Source organism: Dermochelys coriacea, chromosome 2 (genome assembly GCF_009764565.3).
Source record: "Dermochelys coriacea isolate rDerCor1 chromosome 2, rDerCor1.pri.v4, whole genome shotgun sequence".
Classification (NCBI taxonomy): domain Eukaryota; kingdom Metazoa; phylum Chordata; order Testudines; family Dermochelyidae; genus Dermochelys; species Dermochelys coriacea.
This window is the reverse complement of record NC_050069.1, coordinates 241542082-241564567: the sequence shown is the minus strand read 5'-3', so window position 1 is coordinate 241564567 and position 22486 is coordinate 241542082. Positions and strand designations below refer to the sequence as shown.

The 22486-nt window shown below is 38.0% G+C and overlaps 1 protein-coding gene across 4 annotated transcripts in view; it reads left to right on the top strand.

Annotated features, from left to right (window-relative positions):
- The window catches only part of KIF5B (kinesin family member 5B), a 77830-nt gene extending 56583 nt beyond the window's left edge, over window positions 1-21247 (top strand). For 2 of the 4 annotated variants that reach the window (XM_038389544.2, XM_038389545.2), the window contains exons 17-26: window positions 2204-2321; window positions 2686-2747; window positions 2835-2944; window positions 3661-3762; window positions 6683-6743; window positions 6841-6912; window positions 7063-7167; window positions 7638-7854; window positions 11473-11605; window positions 18265-21247. In XM_038389544.2, the coding sequence (XP_038245472.1) occupies window positions 2204-2321; window positions 2686-2747; window positions 2835-2944; window positions 3661-3762; window positions 6683-6743; window positions 6841-6912; window positions 7063-7167; window positions 7638-7854; window positions 11473-11605; window positions 18265-18271 (987 nt within the window). In that variant the 3' untranslated portion in view covers window positions 18272-21247. Of the gene's footprint in view, window positions 1-2203; window positions 2346-2685; window positions 2748-2834; window positions 2945-3660; window positions 3763-6682; window positions 6744-6840; window positions 6913-7062; window positions 7168-7637; window positions 7855-11472; window positions 11606-18264 lie in introns of all 4 variants that reach the window. The other 2 variants (XM_038389542.2, XM_038389543.2) reach the window with 1 other exon arrangement.
- Window positions 21248-22486: the final 1239 nt, after the last annotated feature.

The window sequence follows — 22486 nt, the reverse complement described above, 5'->3', positions numbered from 1 at the left end:
TCTTTTTCATCTATGGAGTCTTGCTGGAATTTGCTGATCCAGATGATAAATTCTTCCACGATTTTATTGGATGATGAAGAAAGTCCCCCTTTTTTGTTTTTATGCAGGTGATTTATTCTCTGGTGTCTGTTAGTTGCAGCACTGTTTGATGGCAGAGTTAGATGGCTCTGAAGCTGTAGATGTTGCAGATGGATGTTCATAACTCTTTGTCTAAGCTGGACCCTGAAACAAAATGTTGTGGGGTTTTTTTTGTTTTTTTTTTTAAAAGTCCCACTCACACTGAGTATTAAGCAGTGCACTGAGATTTGTAAATTGATTCATCCTACTGCAGCTGTTTGTACCACTGTTTAAATAGTATAACTTATTATAAACCCAACTTTATAGGGAAAATAATAAATCATAAGTATTAGCTAATTCTATTTAAGTCTTTATTTCTAGCAACATACCAAACAGCTTGGAGGGAAAAAAAATTTAAATGTTAAAATTCATGAATGCCTAATAAAACTTTACTGTTAAACAGGAAATCTGCACCTAGGATATTTGATCATGTTAGCAATAAAAAATTCTCAGAAGTTCAGCGGTTACTGTAAAATGTAACTGATAACTACTCCCACAGCAAACTAACATACCAAACATTTGAACACACACACACTTTGAAATTCATAAGGAATCTAGCCATCCAAAACGCAGCTTAGATTACTGTCAAAAATTTATTATTCACAAGCATAGTAAAACATGGTAGGCAGTGCTTAAGAATGGTGCAAAACTAAGTTGACCAATCAGTTGATCCAAATTGTTTCAAACATGTCCACATCATCATCTTCAAAGTCATTGCATTCTGAGAAGCATTTTTCATAATGTTTCATTCTGACAACTAGATCTTGCATCTTTGTTGCACTGTTTACATTTGGCACGTTCCTTTTTTTACTCAAAGGTACAGGATTTTCTTGAAAATATTTCCAAACAGGGACTATGGTGTGCAGCTATGGCAGTTTTTTCCTCCTGTTTCCAGGTGCTGAAATCAACAGTAGAGGCTGCACTCAAATGAATGTCATCCCTTCTTCACACAGTGTCCTGCTTTGACACCAGTGTTGCTCCCTTTGGGTTATGTACACTATTTCTCCCTTATTACATAACTCCGCCATCACTATCCCCAGAAAAACAAGGACTAACAACAATCCAGGATTGTTGCTTGCCTTTTGCACTGCAGTATTTTGTTTGGAGATGGAGGGAGCCAATTGAGAAATTAATGGATTTCTCTTTGTAACTCTGTGTACACATGCCATGAGACAGAGAAAGGAGGTCATTTTCCTGAAGTGCCAGAACCATCAGGAAGCAAGGGCTGGTGGTTACTAGGCAGATCAGTGTTTGTCCATGAGCTGGAGAATAAGTTTAAATGGAAGGTGGAATCTTAAATATTCGTAATTTGAGATCATGTGGAGAGAAGCTATAAAACAGGAGTGGACGATCCTAATGAGATGCATGATGATGTCTCCTGAAGACAGAGGCCAGATTCCAGTGCCTGTGATGATTTTGCCAGTCTTTTGCACCAAGTAGCACAGCCCCTGGCTCCCCCACAGGACCAAACCCTTAAACAGTATATGATGTATTATGCCATATTTATAAAGTTTGACCTTAAAAGCTAGATATTTTTCCCCTGACTTTCTTTATAGAGAATAGCAGCATTTAACTCAGTTTTTGATAGAGACTCATGGATTCAGCATATTTTTTATTTTAAGATTTTAAGATTATAATTTTAGGTCTTAACAGATCTTGCATTAGATTCAGATTTCATTGTAAACAAATTTATTTTTTAAATACAAACTTATTATTTAAATAATAAAATACTTAAATTTTAAAAACATTTTTATATTTTTTCCCCAAAAAACAATTTTTTATCCCCCTGATGTGCAAAGATAAAAATCTGTAGCTTGCCTTTCTCTCATTCCATCGATGTATTTACGTATGAGCAGAGGTTTTTGAAGTATTATGATAGTGTATACAAGGCATACTGTGAGGATCTTGATCCTGAATTGGGTCAAGCCTTCCTTTTTCTAAAAAAGGAGAATATTTGTATGCATTTGCTTTTCAGATTAGTTATTTTTGCCTTTTAAAATTTTTAATAATTTTTTAAGTCTTGCATGGAACTTTAATTTCATATGCCTAGTTTAAACGTAAATTAATCTCGTTTTCATTCTGAAAGCATGAAGCCAAGATCAAGTCACTGACAGAATATCTTCAGAATGTGGAACAGAAAAGGAGGCAACTGGAAGAGTCTGTGGATTCCCTTAATGAAGAACTAGTCCAGCTTCGGGCACAGGGTCTGAATTATTCTTTATATTTAAGTATGTAACCATTAATGTGGCCATGCAGTGTGCAGAACTGGCATCAGAGAAGATATGTGGGTAGTGTTTGTCCATTAAGATAGCGATCTAGTGCTAAATAATGTGTAGTATTAATGAAGTATTAGAAAACAAAGTAAAGTAGTTAGATAATGTATTTGGAGACACTTGTCTGAAAGAACTATTCAGAAAAGGGTTAAGATACAGATATAAGACTGCACCTTAATCTGTCTGCATATGAAAAACTTCATGCAACCTAAAATGAAACGTGGTAAGTGTAAATCTGATAGTTGTTCCTATGATTGACTAGGCTCTGAAACCGAAAACTTTATTTTCTCATTAGAAAAAGTCCATGAAATGGAGAAGGAGCACTTAAATAAGGTCGAAACTGCAAATGAAGTCAAGGCAAGTTAATGTATTTTGCTGTTCCTTAATAGTTTTATATAAAACTTCATATTTTAAATAGTAAAACAAATATTTTTTTTTCTATAGCAAGCTGTTGAGCAGCAGATTCAAAGCCACCGTGAGACGCATCAAAAGCAAATTAGTAGCTTAAGAAATGAGGTTGATGCAAAGGAGAAGCTTATTACTGAACTCCAAGAGTAAGAGTTGTGCTGTTTAAAATATTTTATTGATTTTTACTTAAATTTTTATACCTAGCTGATTACTGAATTCCTTAGGATATTAATTTCTGGGTAATATTTGATTATTCTGATTTAATTAGTTCTTCAGTTAAGTCTTTAACCATTCTTCGTAGTAGTGAGTAGGATAACTCTTTGTTGTCACCTGAGGTACAGTGTTCAAAGCAAATAATGTCATCCTTTTTTTTTTTTTTTTAAACACTGGTCTGTTGGTGCTGAGTTTCAGGGTTTCTACAAGTGATGAGTAATGAAAAAACAATGGCATTTAGCATTTGGAAATCCTAACTTTAGTGTGGTAAAATAAATATAATATACCAGGCATCTGTTGGTATAGTGGAAAAAACCTTCTTTCTAACATTGTAAACCTGTTTAAGGTGAGCATGATGCTTTGATAAAGGTTTCATTCGTTTGACAGACGATCAACAAATGAAATGATGATCATCTGTCAGATAATCAGACCTGCGTAACAGTTAGTTGCTAAGATTTCTGATTAAATTTATAATGCAGTCTGAACAGATTCCTTTTGGACCTTATAATTCTTTATTAAAGGGAGCAGAGCCCTTTGTCTCAGCTTAGTTTTGTTAAGAATAGCATATAATGATGAAGACTTGAAGCATTGTCAGAGTATCATCATGTTTCTATATATTTATATATTAATCCTAACTTTTTGCGTCCAGCCAAAACCAGAAGATGATGCTTGAGCAAGAACGTCTTAGAGTTGAGCATGAGAAACTGAGAGCTACAGATCAGGAAAAAAGCAAAAAACTGCATGAACTTACGTAAGTAATAATCATACTTCAGGCAAGAAAATATGTGGCTGCAGATCTTAAAATTGTAAAATACTAGTGAGCTGAAGTGGTGTGGGAGATGTTCATTACTTAACACATTATTAAGGATACGATTCTGTCACAGAGGTCACGAATTCTGTGATTTTTCTGAGGCAGAGCAGGAGCAGCTGTCAGCCCTGGGCTGCTGGAGCAACGGCTGCTGGAACAGCTGACTGGTGGCCACCCGGGGGTTGATGGAACAGCTGGCCACCATCCAGCCCCGGGGCAGGCGTAACAACTGGCTGGCGAGAGGACACTAGAGCAGTGGCTTGGGTTGGGTGAGCAGCAGCGGTCAGCCCCTGCAGGGCTGGAGCAGCTGCAAGCCCCGACAGCTCTGTTTGTCTCTCTCTGCCCTCCAAGCTCGTGGGCTTCCATGAATTTTTTTTGTTGTCTGCGGCCTGTCCCTGACTTTTACTAAAAAATACCTGTGACAGAATCTTAACCTTACACATTACTTAAAGCCTCCAGAACTCTGTTTATTCTGGCTCAACCATACCATCCATAGTCATGATGATTCCTTCAGTATTAGAATGTTATATTAGTTTGGTGCCACTTCGCTTCAAAATAGTCCCTATTTTAAGAGAATTGTTTTCCCTCCCCATGGCAGCCACAGTTACTTGAGTTTTTATTGTGATTTAAGAATTCCATTACCGTTCTGAAGTGGAAATGGGCTACTACTTGTAGGATTATTCACTCATCTTTAATATTTTTTTCTTCCTCTCATCTCACTGTTCTCCCCTTCCCCTTTTTAAAAATCAAAGTCTGAAAGTGTGACCTGATTCTGATGCACTTCCTCCCCGCCCTTCAAAATAAACATGCTACTATTTAGTTGGCTGTACTGCCATTTCTTTATGGGAGAACCATTTTCGATTACCCACATGTCAAATTTTTAAAATGGTTTGCCCAGTGCATGCAAGATTGAATCTCATATAGACTTCAGGAAACTAAATAAACTGTTTAAGGGAATTGGTTATGATGGCTCAAAATTGGATATACAAATGTAAAATAAAATTTCTCTAAATGCCTCTAGCCAGAGGAGCTCTCATGGATATCTTTTTAAAGACTTTGTCCAAAAATTCATTGATTTATGTGGGGATTGGGACACAAAACATATTCTAGTTTACAGAAAATTGGTGAGTATGTATTTGGAAGGATTACCAGAGAGTTGAATGCATTGTTTTATTGACTGCCTTGTTGAACTATGTAATTTACATTTATGGGTGTCGTATTTTGACCTGTCGTATTGTAGTTTTCCATAAAGACAAAACCTGAAATTTTTATTCATGCCTGCAAACTTGTAGGAGATTTTACTTTTGTGTAGCTAAAACTTGAAAATCAGTTATGAACTTGGTTACATTGGTCTGGGAGCTGCTGATGAGTCAATTACCAGTGGCAAAACAAAATCCCTTTTAGAGTGATGGCAGCCAAAGCACGTCTAAGGTCTAACATTAATCGCCAAAGATTTTTAAACAAATGCCCTTACACCAGTGGAAAATGCAGCTTTGTTTTATATCCTGGTAGGTTACGATTTTTTGGCCCATAAAATCACTTCATACTAACTCTTGCTTTATGTCCACATCCCTAAAGCTTCAATTCCAACACAATTTTTGTATCTGCCATCTTGAACTGTAGGAGTTAGAAACTCTGGTGCTGTGTATATATACTATCTGAAAGCAACTTGGAACCAAATTATATAAGCAATAATCTCTTAATCTAGCAGTTCTTCATACAGTGTGCATAATTGAATCATATGAATTTTTGATGGCATGAAGTGTAAGATTATCACAATTAGATGATTTTAAAGTGTAGGCCAAGGTATTCATTTTTAACTTTTTACAGTACAGTATCATAATTGTGCATGGCTTTTTCAAACCAAAGACAATGCTGAATACTAACAGTATAAAACTTGTATAGCCTCAAACTCAAAAACATATTTATAAATTTGCTGTGGCTCCCTTCAGATGAGATCTGAAATGCAGTTGGAGCTCATGAGCATTTCCTGTTGCAGCATTAGAAGTGGTAGAATAGCTTAATCAATTTAGACTTTTAGTGATGCTGGGTGGAAGGAAATTGTTGTTATAAAGACAGAAAAAAAACTTGCAAAGTTCGGTTTCCTTTCTCCTTAAACCCAACACTGATTTCCCTTCTTTTCACCCTTCACTATGTTTTTGATCGTAATAAAGTTCCTGGGTCCTTTCCCCAGTATCCTGCCTGATCTCTCTAGTTGCTTCATAATTTGAAAGAAGCTGAAACCAGAGTCCTTAACAATAAAGTTGATGCTTATTTCCCAGGAAGGAATCTTAAATAGGATGATTGAGAGAGACCCTATTTTGTGACTGATGTCATTAGGCTGTTGTATCTTTTGGAAAATGAAAATCTGAACTGCTCATATATAAAGAAAGAAATCAGTAAAACAACGTGAAAAGTTTTTTTCAAATTGAATAAATTCCCCAGCCCACCTGCACATAATATCTATAATCTCCTTGACCAGTCAATGTTAGAAATATTGGTAGGAGCAGTAGATCTTTCCAAGCAATGGATCTGGACCTATAATCAGAACTTTTCAACCTCTGGTATGTTAATATGGCTGTTTTAGGATGTTCTATAACTCAGTTGTCTGAACTGACTTACTAAAATCCCTTTTAACACTAATTATATACAGATTTTCTCACCATATCCCTGCTTTTCTAGTCTTGGGCTCTTGAATTCTCTGCCATTTGTGACTGATTGTAGGGTGGTTTTGCACTTTGCATAATTAAGGACTTAATCTCCTTTCATTTTGGAACCTAAAGTAGGGTTTATAAGGTTTGTATTTTACACAAATATAAATCTTTACTGTACTAGTGTACATATATTGTGTTTTGATTGTTAGGGTTATGCAAGACAGAAGAGAACAAGCAAGACAAGATTTGAAGGGTTTGGAAGAGACTGTGGTAAGCTAGTTATTACAATGTGTACTTAAGATAAATGCTTGTAACTTTTGTTCATGTTAAGAATTCTAAGCTGTAAAATGCTTATTTATTGTTTTAGGCAAAAGAACTTCAAACTCTACACAACCTTCGGAAGCTGTTTGTTCAAGATCTGGCTACTCGAGTTAAAAAGGTAACATGGCATGATAGCAAGACTTGTCTTTATTTAAATGTGGAAGGAAGGAAGTGAGCCTAACTAATTTAATGTAATGTAGTTCCTTTGGTTCCGGTTTTATTAGAAATCTGAACACCCACATATCACTCTTTTCTGTTATTACCATAGAGTGCAGAGATTGACTCAGATGATACGGGAGGCAGTGCTGCGCAAAAACAGAAAATTTCCTTTCTTGAGAATAATCTTGAGCAACTTACAAAAGTTCACAAACAGGTATAGAAAACTTAAGACTAAATGAAATTAACTTTAGAACTTCAAAAATTGTTCCTTGTTCAAGATGTATTTTAAAGGTATAATGCATGTGTACATATTTGTATCCTGGAGTAGTTGTTCATACACTTCAGAGATGCTTGCTTGTCTCAAATTTTAACTTCAATTTTTAATATTAAATACATAGACTAATGTATTCCTGTGAAGGTTTTTTCCAATTTAGACTGAAATGGTGGTGTGTGTTTGTATATATAATACAGCGGTATCTATCTATATTTAGTTAAATGGTGTAGTTCTATTGACTCTTAATACTTAAAAGGAAATTTTACTGCTCATATGTGTTTAATTAGTTTATTCAGTTTAAACTTTCAACAAAGGAAGTATTGTCCCATCTATTATGGTTACTTCCATCTTGCTACAGTGTAATTATTATTTTTTCAGGGAAAAATTAAAGATATTTTGCTTATCCTCAGCTGGTACGTGATAATGCAGATCTTCGTTGTGAGCTTCCTAAACTGGAGAAACGACTTAGAGCTACAGCTGAGAGAGTTAAAGCTTTGGAGTCTGCACTAAGGGAAGCCAAAGAGAATGCATCTCGTGATCGCAAACGATATCAGCAAGAGGTAGACCGTATTAAGGAAGCCGTGAGATCCAAGAACATGGCCAGAAGAGGACACTCTGCTCAGATTGGTTAGTAAAGAAGATACCGCAGTTTCCAAACATGTTTTGGTTAACTTTCCTTTTCTTTCTATTCTTCTTCTTTTTGGATAACTTAAGGCCAAATTCTGTCCTGCATACATGCCTGCAGCTCCTAGTAATGTCAGTGAGAGTTGCACATGTGAAAAAAGGCAGGACTTATCACTTAGTACAAAAACTGCTGAAGTTAATTTCAGTGTACAGTACATGCAAATCTTTGTAAGTCATTGCTTTGTTGACCTGATTTGTCTCTTCGGTAGTTGGGCTTTCACACCATACAAAACCTCACCTGCATGGAAAGCTAACGACCAAGGTGAATGTTCTGTCTCCTTTAAAAACAAAAGTTTTAACATAAACAAAAAATTCTATAATTTGCTCTGCAAGTCTTTGTTATACCCTTGTGATGGCAAGATTACGAAGTGGCTGTCAAAACAAGGGAAGGGACAAGAAACTTAAGTTACTCAATTTCATTAGCAAATTAGTAATGCCAAAACTTGACTCTCATGTCTCTCTAAAACTGGAAAATCCCAGGAGAAAATGCAAGATCTAAGACTTCTGTAATTCAATGTTTTGAACTTAAACATAAGGATCACAACAATCCTCATCACCTTCCATTCCAAATACAAGGTCCATTCCTTCAACTTTGCCTTCTCTAATATCAGTACAAAGCAACATGTACTTAAACAATTAAACAAAAAAAGCCCGTTCTCAAAACACTCCATCACTTGCAAAATTTCCCCTCTAGAGAGGATGAGAACAAAACCACATATGACGGATGTTACTCAAATCTCTTAATGTAAAATTGTAAGGCACTTGGATACTGTGGTGGTGAGAACAGTGTAAGAACATGGAATAGAACATGCATTTTATTAATTTATAAAAAGTTACCCTAATTTCCACTTTAAACAGTAGGATAGGTACAAGTTACTATGCACAGTAATTACCATCATCATCATCATCATCATCTGTAAAGCCACTCCTCTGCATGCTTAAATATTGAAGGTGCTTGCCAATCAAAATATAGTTTTTTACTCAAGGATTTAATGCTGTAGCCATTACCTTAGTACCTGAACAGCTATCACCTACCATGATTTATTACACAGCATAAAGAATAAGATGGTATCTTCCCTAAAAAGAATAGGTAAGTTTATGGAGGATAGGTCCATCAATGGCAATTAGCCAAGATGGTCAGAGATACAACTCTATGCTCTGGATGTCCAAGTCTCTGACTGCATGATGCTGTGACTGTATGACAGAGGATGAATCACTCAATAATCACCCTATTTTGTTCATTCCCTCTGAAGCATCAGCATCTTCCACTGTCAAAAGACAGGGTGCTGGGCTAGACAAACTATTGGTCTGACCCACTATGGCCATTCTAATGCTGGGAACAGAAAGTGATGAAAAGAGTTAATCTCTCTAAAATGTCTTGCATTCACAGAAATTGGTAAGGCTGGGCAGAAATGTATTCCCAGAGAGCAATTATGTATCCAAAAAATGATACGCGTCATTAGACAACTTTTATAACTTGTATTAATCCAAAATACCAGTTATTAAACAGGAGTTCATTTGACACAAATTCTTCTATTGTTTGTGGGAAGTCACTGATGTGACTTATGTGAAGTCGCATCCGATGAAGTGAGCTGTAGCTCACGAAAGCTTATGCTCAAATTTGTTAGTCTCTAAGGTGCCACAAGTACTCCTTTTCTTTTTGCAAAAACAATTCTGATATCCGATCTAGCTAACCTGAGGGTGGTCTAACACAGCATTATCATCCATTTTTCTTGTGTTATACAGTAACAGCTTTCAACCTCAGATTTCAATGGCAGATTAAACAACATCAAGAATATTTGCTTATTTAAACCTGAAAACACAGTAGAATCTTGCCAATCTATACTTTAGTAAACCATCAGTCTATATTGAAAATGAATTTAAAGATTTGTTGCTCAAAGAAGTAGGAATTTGGAAAATTTTCCTTGTGCTGCTGGGGTGGGGCCAGCGCAGTGAGTGAACGCTCCCCACTAGTCAATAGCAGAGCACCACCTCATCCACTAACCTTAATCCAGTCTTCATTGAAGCCCTGAGACAGGACTGGAAAAGCTGCTCCCATCTTGCCCGTCTCCCCCAAAAACCATGCTTCTGAAATGGGATCGGGATAAACCCTGCAGCAAGTGTCTTATGTTTGTTGCAGAGGTAGAGGGGAGAACTGCTGTATTAAAATGGTTTTGGTTGTGCAGACCGTAGTTTGCTTTGAGGGGGGAAAATAGTCCCTTATTTCTACTTCCTCTTAGATCACCAGAAGGACAAGGGAATGGGGAAGATTTGAGGGTCCTCTTCCTACCTTTGTCAAAGAGCATAGGGAGAGGCCTCTGATATGCTAGAAAATGGCCCTGGGCTGACCTATTCAAAGAGAGTGGCTTTCTATGAAAGGCCAAAAGCTAGCTGGACAGGGAAGGGAGGAGGTAAACTATTTTAGTCCAATTTTATAAAATTGTGCATGCAGAGTTCTCTGAGCATGCCAACTTTAACTATAACACAAACACAGAGCTTCTTGTGCTTCCAAAATTCCAGTTTTAGAACTGTACCCTCTCTCCTACTCCTGAGGTCAACTAGGCAGGAGAAATTGCTCCAACTTCAGAGCCCTAAGAGGGGAGTGGGACATGTCCCGGGCCTATTTTATGATTTTTGCTATAAATTGGGGAAGGATGAGGGAGAAAAGGCCCTTCCCATGCTGAGTTGCTGGAGAGTGATGGTAGTGCTCCTGTCCCTGATCTCCCGTCTTCTCCCTGGGGATTCCTAAAGAGGAAGAGAATCTGTAGCTTGATAAAGGCCATAGCTTCATTTTTGTCAGGGAGTAGTAGCTGTTTGCCAAGATAAAACTTCACCCCACTAGCTTTCAGCCTAGGCCCCAAAACTTCTCCAGCTGATGCTGTCAGCTAAGATGATTCCTAGTCAGGATGTAAGAGAATGCATAACCACCATGAACCCTCTTGCTATATATGGCGATCACACTGGCAGATCTTTTGATTCGGCTTTTTGAAGCAGCTGCTGAATGCCTGATGTGGTACGCCGTAGCCGTTAGCAAAAAGTTGGCACCTCCACCTTTGGATAGGGCACAGCTTCTGCAACTGCATAACTCAAGAAGCTCAGATATAACAGCAGAAACTTCAGTAACTTGTTTTCTTGTAAGGCCAAATCAGTCTATTTGGGCCTTAAGGCACAGAGTAACTGAATTTGCACGTAGTTCTTCACCTAGTTGGTTTTAAGAGATACTTAGACATCTAAGAGCAAAAAAGGACTGACTTTTGCCTGCAACAGTTGTTGCAGCCTTGTGAACCTAATTTTAATTATCCTAATTAGCATTCATCTATTTCATACAATCAATCATATGATACATCACCTCATTATAACAATGTGGTTATTATCCCCAAAACATCACTTCCTTAGATTTTTAAAATGTTTTTCTCATTTTAGAAAGCATGATGCAAATAGTAAAAATATGCATTTCTCAGGGTGTCATAAAACAAAATATTAATGAATTTAAACAAAAGGTCAAATGATTAGAATTGGTTGTTGTATGATTTCTCACAGTTGCATTTTATTTTCGTGTAGCTAAGCCTATTCGTCCCGGCCAGCATCCAGCAGCTTCTCCAACTCATCCAAGTGCAATTCGAGGGGGAGGTGCGTTTACTCAAAACAGCCAGCCAGTCACGCTGCGTGGAGGTGGAGGACGGCAGGATAAAGTGTAAGTTTCTCTTAGTCTCTAAGGTGCCACAAGGACTTGTTTTTGGTGATACAGACTAACATGGCTACCACTCTGAAATCTTTCTCAGGGCTGTTTTTTAGTGTCTCCTTAAACTACTGTATTTCAGTTTGTGTTTGTGATCCATCCAGCTGTGCAAACAAACCACAGAATATTCAAGTGGTTATATCTTGCAATTAGAGGACTATGCTAAAATATGTAAATAAGCAGCCCATACTGTTGCCTCCTTTTGTACACCAAAGTCCAGTTGTGTAGTAAAGGGGCAGTTCTGGGGCTAGGAATCGTACTTCTAATTGAACAAAATACAAAAGCTGTAATGTGCAGATCAATTTGCCACAACCGTACTACATAAAACATTGAATGTAGATGTAAAAAAACTCTTGCTGTTTGATTTGAGTTCTCAGTGTTACTCTTTTAAAGTACTATACAAAGTGCTTCAGTGGTCAGTTTGTCAGTAACTGAGATTGGTATGTGATTTTAAAAAAAGCATGAGTATATATATTACAGCAAATGAGCACTTATTGAAATCAGTGGGACCCTTCACATACTTAAGTACCAGTATTGATATGGGGCTTTAAAGCATATTTTCACACTGATAGATTCATGGCAGTTGGTCGTTCCCCTCTGCTCACTGTAAAACATCGGCCCCATTTTGAGTATTCCATCTGTCTGAGCATCAGCTGCACAATTAATTTTCTGTATTGAAACTCTGCATCTTAGATTGAAGCACAGTGCACATGTAGAGCCCTGTAGGTCCTCAGATCCTGTATATGTAATAAATCTCTCCTTAAAGATTCAGACTTTGGCTTTTATCTTAGTTCCATTCTTTCCTAGTTACTATTAACATATTTTCTAAAGTTTCCTTTACACTGATTTGAAAGTTATTGAAGGCTATTAGAGGTTATGCTTTTTGTTTTTGGGATTAGAGAGGGGCCAGGGAACAGGAGTGTGAAGTACAAGATTTTTAAGTCCAAGTCTCTTAAGTATCAGACAGCGAACTGATTCTGGCAGTTTATTAGCACCTAGATACCCTGGTGATTTGGGTGTTTTATAAATACTCGGATCATAGTTCTCTCCCATTGATAGAATTTGTATATTGACTTTCTCACTCTCATTGCCTATTGAGCTGTCATCTCATTTGGAAAAGAAAAAGAACTTTCACTCTTTGTAGCTGTATACTAGTTGGCATTGGGAAATTCAAGCAGGGAGGCTGTTAGCTGTTAGACTGAGTTCTTAAGTATAGCAGATTAGCCAGCTAAGAGAGATAAAAGACACAACTTTTGAAGCCTTAAATTTTTGTTGTCAGTGCTAAGAAAATCGCTTCTGCATTAGGTTATTGCAGTACTCCCCAGGGAGAGGGAAGGAAAAGAGAGAGTGTCATCTGGGCCAGTTAGAAATGAATTTTTTAAAGTTTTTAAAAAATGGAAGAGTTGTAAAACTTCTGTTTAACACTGGGATCTGCAGACCTTCCACTGATGTCGGTAGTAAGTTCCATGTGTCCATCAAAGGCATGGTAATGGCCCCTAGTATTTTATGCTTTTCACATTTAATTTTACAGAGTAAAAAAACATTACCAGTGTATGGACAAATGGAGTTGTGCTCTCTTTGAGCAGTTACATCAGTTTTACCATTGAAAACTCATAAATTGCTCCTCAGTCTGCAGATCATGTCAAAAACCTTACCACCTGTTCCTCTCTACCTCTCCATTTTTCCAGCCACCCAACAATGGTATTTTGTTCTGAACAGGTATGCGGCAGAGAGTGTAGGAGATTGGAAATGTAGGTACATTATTCAACCATTTCTGCCAGGGTTAGTATGGATATTTCACACTTGAAACTTACTGAGTGGCAGGCCTTTAGGGAAGAAACAGGGAGGCAACTTTTTAATAGGTAAAGTAATTTAATTTGTTTTCATGAAAAATATTAATAAAACAAAAGAAGGGTAATTATTAATCTACTACCCTTACAACCCAACCTTTTGGGGATGACTAGTGGGTAAGGATATCTCATTCCAAACACCCCCTTCTTTCTAAAACAGCTGTAAAGATACAATTTGAAGAGCGTCTTTATCAGGTGCTGCTGCACCCAACCACCACTGTGAAAATCTAATGTGCTGAAAACTGTCAAAATATCGGTTCTAAGTAGCTGCCAACTTAATATACATGGGCAATGGTCAGAGGAAGTATTGGCATATTGTGTGTTTGTATTAACCTAAGAACAGCCATACTGGGTCAGACCAAAGGTCCATCTAGACCAGTATCCTGTCTTCTGACAGTGGCCAATGCCAGATACCCCAGAGGGAATGAACAGGTAATCAAGTGATCCATTCCCTGTCGCCCATTCCCAGCTTCTGGCAATAGAAAAGAAGACACACGATAGAAAAGTCTTTTTTTTTTTTTTTTTTTTTCCCCCTGCCTTCCAGGGAATTGGCTACACAAAAGAATCATAATTACTGCAAGCTACTTATCTTCCTATAAATTGTAGACATCAAGGTATTTAAAACAAACATGCCTGTTGCTCATTTTGACATTGTGAGGTATAAAGCAAACTTCAGACCGTCAATTTGCAGCCAGAGGGAACAGGGGATAGACTGGAGAATAGCACCGTCACCAGGAAAAGGCAGGTCTATGTGATCGGGGACTCTTTACTGAGAAGAAGAGACAGGCCTGTAACCAGAGCTGATCCAGAGAATAGAAGGATGTGCTGTCTTCCAGGTGCTAAGATACGGGATGTAGACCTGAGGTTGAAAAGGATCCTAAAGGGAGCAGGAAAGAATCCCCTAATTATCCTTCATGTGGGAACAAATGATATGGCTAGATTCTCGCTGAAAAGTATTAAGGGAGACTCTGCTAGGCTGGGGAAGACACTTAAGGAAATTGAGGCTCAGGTGATCTTTAGCAGGATCCTTCCTGTTCCTAGAGAAGGGCAACAAAGGTCTGACAAGATTGACTGTCAACAGATGGCTTAGGCAGTGGTGCTATAAGGAGGGCTTTGGGATGTATGGCCACTCGGAGACATTCATGGACAGAGGACAGTTCTCTCGGGATGGACTTCATATGAGTAGGGAAGGAAATAGACTTCTAGGATGGAGGCTGGCACAACTGATAAAGAGAGCTTTAAACTAGGAATTTGGGGGAGATGGTTGGGAGATGTCCAGGTAATCTCCACGCCGGATTTTAGCATTGAGAGGGAAGAAAACAAGGTAAGAAAGGATACAGCCGTGGGTAGGAGAATGTATATAAGGAAGAAAGGCAGTGTGGATACCAGTCTAATACGTTACACTGGCTGTAGAATGACTGTACCTAATAGGGTACAGAATTTGAGCGAGGCCAAACAGCAAAAATTAAGATGTTTGTACACCAGTGCAAGCAGCCTAGGTAACAAAATGGAGGAACTAGAGCTACTGGTGCAGGAAGTGAAATCAGATATTACAGGGATAAAAGGAACATGGTGGAATAGTAGTCATGACTGGACTACTGGTATTGAAGGGTATGTGCTGTTTAGGAAAGACCGAAATAAAGGTAAAGGTGGTGGAGTAGCATTGTATATCAATGATGAGGTAGAAGGTAAGGAAATAAGCGATGGAATGGATAAGACAGAGTCCGTCTGGGCAAAAATTACATTGGGGAAGAAAAGTAGTAGAGCCTCCCCTGGCATAGTGCTTGGGGTGTGCTATAGACCACCAGGATCTAATTTGGATATGGCTAGAGCCTTTTTTAATGTTTTTAATAAAGTAAATACTAATGGAAACTGCGTGATCTTGGAAGACTTTAACTTCCCAGATATAGACTGGAGGACCAGTGCTAGTAATAATAATAGGGCTCAGATTTTCCTAGATGTGATAGCTGATGGGTTGCTGAACCGACTAGAGGGGATGCCATTTTAGATTTGGTTTTGGGGAGTAGTGAGGACCTCAGAGAAGAAATGGTTGTAGGGGATAATCTTAGTTCAAGTGATCATGAGCTAATTCCGTTCAAACTGAATGGAAGGATTAACAAAAAATAAATCTGCAACTAGGGTTTTTGCTTTCAAAAGGACTGACTTAAAAAATTAAGGAAATTAGTTAGGGAAGTGGATTGGACTGAAGAACTTATGGATCTAAAGGTAGAGGAGGCCTGGGATTACTTTAAATCAAAGCTGCAGAAGCTATTGGAAACTTGCATCCCAAGAAAGGGGAAAAAATTCATAAGCAGGAGTTGTAGACCAAGATGGATGAGCAAGCATCTCAGAGAGGTGATTAAGAAAAAGCAGAAAGCATACAGGGAGTGGAAGATGGGAGGGATCAGTAAGGAAAGCTGAGGTCAGAACATGTAGGGATAAAGTGAGACAAGCTAAAAGTCGAGTAGAGTTGGACCTTGCAAAGGGAATTAAAACCAATAGTAAAAGGTTCTGTAGCCATATAAATAAGAAGAAAACTAAAAGAAGTGGGATAGCTAAACCCTGAGGATGGAGTGGAGGTTAAGGATAATCTAGGCATGGCCCAATATCTAAACAAATACTTTGCCTCAGCCTTTAATAAGGATTAAGAGGATCTTTCAAATAATGGTAGCATGACAAATGGGAATGAGGATATGGAGGTAGATATTACCATATCTGAGGTAGAAGCGGAACTCAAACAGCTTAATGGGACTAATCGGGGGGCCCAGATAATCTTCATCCAAGAATATTAAAGGAATTGGCATCCGAAATTGCAAGCCCATTAGCAAGAGTTTTTAATGAATCTGTAAACTCGGGAGTTGTACTGTATGATTGGAGAATTGCTAACATAGTTCCTATTTTTAAGAAAGGGAAAAAAGTGATCCGCGTAACTACAGGCCTTTTAGTTTGACATCTGTAGTATGCAAGGTCTTGGAAAAAATTTTGAAGGAGAAAGTAGTTAAGGACCTTGACGTCAATGGTAAATGGGACAAAATACAACATGGTTTTACAAAAGGTAGATCGTGCCAAACGAACCTGATCTCCTTCTTTGAGAAAGTAACAGATTTTTTAGACAAAGGAAATGCAGTAGATCTAATTTAACTAGATTTCATTTGATACCGTGCCACATGGGGAATTATTAGTTAAATTGGAAAAGATATGAAGATTGAAAGGTGGATAAGGAATTGGGTAACGGACAACGGGTCCTACTGAAAGGTGATCTGTCAGGCTGGAGGGAGATTACCAGTGGAGTTCCTCAAGGATCAGTTTTGGGACCAATCTTATTTAATCTTTTTATTATTGACCTCCGCACAAAAAGTGGGAGTGTGCTAATAAAGTTTGCGGATGATACAAAGCTGGGAGGTATTTCCAATTTAGAGAAGGACTGGGATATCATACAGGAAGATCTGGATGACCTTGTAAACTGGAGCGATAGTAATAGGATGAAATTTAATAGTGAAAAGTGTAAGATTATGCATTTAGGGATTAATAACAAGAATTTTAGTTATAAACTGGGGATGCATCAATTAGAAGGAACGGAGGAGGAGAAGGACCTTGGAGTATTGTTTGATCGTAGGATGACTATGAGCTGCCAATGTGATATGGCTGTGGAAAAAGCTAATGCGGTTTTGGGATGCATCAGGAGAGGCATTTCCAGTAGGGATAAAGAGGTTTTAGTACCGTTATACAAGGCACTTGTGAGACCTCACCTAGAATACTGTGTGCAGTTCTGGTCTCCCATGTTTAAGAAGGATGAATTCAAACTGGAACAGGTACAGAGAAGGGCTACTAGGATGATCCGAGGAATGGAAAACTTGCCTTATGAAAGGAGACTTAAGGAGCTTGGCTTGTTTAGCCTAACTAAAAGAAGGTTGAGGGGAGATATGATTGCTCTCTATAAATATATCAGAGGGATAAATACAGGAGAGGGAGAAGAATTATTTAAGCTCAGTACCAATGTGGACACAAGAACAAATGGATATAAACTGGCCACCAGGAAGTTTAGACTTGAAATTAGACAAAGGTTTCTAACAGAGGAGTGAAGTTTTGGAATAGCCTTCCAAGGGAAACAGTGGGGGCAAAAGATCTATCTGGCTTTAAGATTCTACTTGATAAGTTTATGGAGGAGATGGTATGAAGGGATAATGTGATTTTGGTAATTAATTGATCTTTAAATATTCATGGTAAATAGGCCTAATGGCCTGTGATTAGATATTTGATGGATCTGAGTTACCCAGGAAAGAATTTTCTGTAGTATCTGGCTGGTGAATCTCTTGTCCATATGCTCAGGGTTTAGCTGATTTCCATATTTGGGGTCGGGAAGGAATTTTCCTCCAGGGCAGATTGGAAGAGGCCCTGGAGCTTTTTTGCCTTCCTCTGTAGCATGGGACACGGGTCATTTGCTGGAGGCTTCTCTGCTCCTTGAAGTCTTTAAACCACAATTTGAGGACTTCAGTAGCTCAGACACAGGTGAGGTTTTTCGCAGGAGTGGGTGGGTGTGTGAGATTCTGTGGCCTGCGCTGTGCAGGAGGTCGGACTAGATGATCATAATGGTCCCTTCTGACCTTAATATCTATGAATCTATGAATTTGATAAAATCAACTGAAGGTTGAAATGGATAGGATATTGAAAATAGCACTAAGCACCTTGTTCTTAATTAGTATAAATGATTATACGTCATTGGTATATGTTTGCATATCTATTTAACTGTCTTCTTTTTTTTAGTTGCTGAAAAGTAAATGAAATATGAAGATGATTGGATATCATGCAGAGAGTGTCATTCCATGACAATAATCTCTCCCATTGAGGATTGTAGGATTATTTTTTGAAAATGTATAAATTATACTTGGCCTGTACAGCGCTCTCCCTTCCTACAAATTCTGCTGATTTCCCAACAAAACTAGAGTGCAATTTTGGCGTCTTGAAAAATGACATGTTACTTCAAGTGTAGCTCTGTCCATTACAGTTTGTCTTTCATGTCTTAAATTTAGTCTGCACTGTGCCAAGTTGAATGTATGTTAAGAAAATCTTAGTTCAAATTTCCTAGCTTAATTTGTGTACATTTTATTGTCTTAGGGAATGTGGAACAATGTTGAATTTTTTTTTTTTAATTTTTACCACTTTAAATAACACTACTTTTCCCACTCTGAGTTAGAACAGCACTGTACATTGAAGTTCTCCTTAAGTGATGTTCTATGTAGCCAGGACTAATATTATTTGTACAGTGTGGAAATACTGAAGTGTGCTTATGACAGCTGCCATCAGGCACTTAAATCTTGAAACCACAGAACTAAAGATTTCAGTTTGAACAAGGCTGTTTAACTGTTATCTGATTAAATACCTGTAATGTTATTTTGAGTTAAATACTGTACAAGTAACAAGAATAAACTTAAGTTTACATGGGAAAAGGCTTTGGCAATAGAATATTTCATCTGTCCTGTTCTTTATTCTACGCATAGCTTGATGGAATGAAAACATTCTGCTTCATTCTGATGAGCCTATTCACTATCACCAGAGTTGGACAAATGGATATTTTTCACTAATTTAGCATACACTGAAATGAGCTAGAGTAATCTAGGATTCAATTCTTATGTTTCTAATACTATATACATACTGAAATCTTGAGATGAAATTTAAACTTTCAATTTGAGAAAATGAGTCAATTGAACAGCTGGATAATTAGTTAAAATCCACTAATAATGGAGGCAAAGAAACGTTTTCATAGCTGAGACAGCCAGTAATCCCAGAGACGCATGTAAAAATTGTGCTACGCTGAATTGTATTGTAATCTGTTTACTTCTAGAAATATTTAAATGTCTACTCTACAGTAGTTTTATCAAACTTTTCTTTTTTCTCTTTGCAGTATAGTTCTGTATGATTGGCTAACAACAAATAAACTGTTTTGGTTTTGAGCTGATTTTTCAAAAGTTTTGAGCACCCATAACTCCCACTGAGGTTAGGATCAGGCTTTTAATGTGGTAATTCCATCATTTGTGTAATTTATTCCTAGGGTTTTAGCCACTATATTTTTAGAACAGTCCTTCTCAAAAGATAGAAATGTTACCAGATCTTTTGAGAGGGAAGGAACTTAGTGATATGAAAGAGAGTTCAAATAGTTTTTCCTGAAGCAGTTAATGTTACCTTTAATATTAGTGGTCTGACCTTTTTTGGCTATTCGTCAGGCATAATGGAAACATAAAAACTCCATAAGGACCTCAATAGTAAATCACTTTTAAAAACTTTTTATACAAAGTAAAATATTTGTGCTATGATGGAGCATATTCAAATCTTAGACCGTAGTTCAACATACTTTTTTCAGTTTCCTTGCTAACTACTGCAGCTTGACTTTTGTAATAGGTTAGATTTTTAAACCTATTTGTTTGCATCAGCCAGAAATCCTCAATGTTTTGGAGTTTTCAACCTTTAAAGACCTATTTTTGTTCTTTGGAGTGTGTTTCTAGCAGTCCTAATTGTGCAGATTCTTCTGAAGCATCATAAAGGCAGCATATCAAGGAAAGGGGACAGGGAAGTGGCAGTTATGGTAGCTGGTTTTAAATAGAGTCCTCTTAATGGAAACAGCCTTGTCCATTATCTCTGAATATTAATTGCACATTTTCAGACCTCTACATATTTTATTTTACACTGGCTAAAAACTGGCTTCCTTGGAAATATTCTCAGATGAAGCAGGATCTTTTTCTCATGTAGATGGTAGTTTCATTCCTGTAAGTAATGTATCACGGGTATTGGTGCTGAACATTGCTGTGTAATAAGCAGTAAAATAAACTGTAACTAGCATGTAGCTCAAAATGTACATCACTTTTTTTATATCTAAGCTTTTTTGTTTTAAGCATTGATGAAGTTTACCAAGAACTGCAACTTACAGTTTTCAAAGAAATTGCTTTTTTGTTCTTTTTGATTCAGTTATGGTAGGTCATCTGGACAGGACAGTTACTGTTTTGTAAATTAAATCTGTAATAGACTGTTAAATGCATTGCTGTTTCAATTTGCAGTCAGAGTGGTTTTTATTTTTATGTTCCTCTGGATCATATTTTTTAAAAATGGTTTAGAGTAGGAACTTAAATAAAGGAATAATATTTATTCATGGTGATCAACTAAATTATTTGCATAACTTAAATACTGACTCACTACTGTGTGTAACTCTAAATTTGACATGAGATGACAAGTCTACCTATGGAACACAGTGACTTAATTTCAGTACATGAAGATGCATTAAAACATAATTGGTTTGGAGAAGACGCCATCTAGTTTTAACTTACCTGCATGCTGTAAATGTATCTGTGTTTAAATAAAGAGGAAAAAAAAACTTTGAAATGTAGTGAACTTTATTAAGACCTTGCAACAGTGTCATTGAGTCAGCTTCATATTAATACTTTTCACTTGGCAAGACATGTATTTTGTTGTGGGTTATAATCATTATACTCCTTCACTTTATTAGAGCCTTTGTTGTGTAGTTAATGTTGGTTAGTGTAGGTGTTGGGAAAAGATTATTCCATCAGTCTTAAGTTTGCATTTTTTCACTCTAGTAAGTTCATGTTATGAAAAGCTTCCCAGATTGATTGCATCTTATTCATGACAAGACTTTTAAATATGGGGTGAGCTGCTTCAGCAGTGGATTTGTTGACCCACCACAAAGACAGAGGCATTGATAGCATATGCTGTTTTCCTAAATAAACTGATATGGAGAAGAGCTTGGATTTGATTTCCTTTTCACCGGTATCTTCACTGACTCCTATAGTTGCTTCTAATTATTAAATATGAAATCAGGATAAAGCCAAAATCTCTCTTCTCTCTTCCTCCCTCCCCCACTTCTCAGAATGATTTGTCAGTAATAGTGGTCACACTGAACTGGCTAAAGTCTGACTACAGCAGCCAGTTCCTTTTCCTTAAAAACAGGATAAAAGCACATCCATGGATATTAACTGCTATTTTGCCTTTAAAATACTTCAGTACACCATTTCCTGGTTATGGGAGAGTCATTACCAACCTTCCACTACATTGCCTTGGTTAGATTGTTTCATAAACTATTCTAGAGGGCAGGTTAGAGTGACAGTGGGGAAGAGAAAAGTATGCTGACACTGCTTCTCTCCCTCACCCATTTTTTGCATTCCTCAAATTGCTGGGATAGCAGGGCCAGAGTAAAGCAGTCTGAGGTCATAGGCACAATGACAGCACGATCTCCTCCCCATACTGTGGCTGTGCTCTCATGCAACAACAGAGGATGCCTTCCCATTCTAGACAGGGATGGCAACAGGGAATGCAGCAACAAGGTCCCCCTACCTCAAGAGCCAGAGGGCTGCAGCACGCAAATCCCTAGCACTTTTATGCTGGAAGCCGTTCTGCTTTACCAAGGGTATGTCTACCCTTAAAATGCTACAGCAGCACAGCTACACCACTGTAGTGCTTTGGTATAGACACTACCTATGCCTGTGAGTGGGGTTCTCTTGTTGGTGTAGATCAGTGTTTATCAAACCATGGGGCACACCCCCTAGGAGGGGAGGTGAAGAGAGAATGCCAGCCATGATGCGGGGCAGGGAGGGAGCACCATGCTTCCAGCCACACTCTGCCCTCAGACCAGCTCTGTCTCCAACCCTGTTCAGCCTCCAGCCTCAGCTCCACTCCTCCCCCATAGTTCTATCCTTAGCTGTGCCTTCAGCCCAAGCTCCACTGCTGAGGAAGCCTTGGCTGTGTAGTAATTGGAGAGGGGGGCGCAGACAGATTCAGGTACTGGTAAGAGGCGGCAGTGGCAACTGAAAAACTTTGAGCACCACCTGTGTAGATAATGAACTTCCCTGAGAGGGGGTAGCTAAGTTGATGGAAGAATTCTGTGGACCTAGTGCTGTCTATGCGGGGACTTGAGTCACCGTAACAATGCTGCTGAGGGCTGTGGATTTTTCACACAGTGAACCAATGTGGTTAAATCAACCTA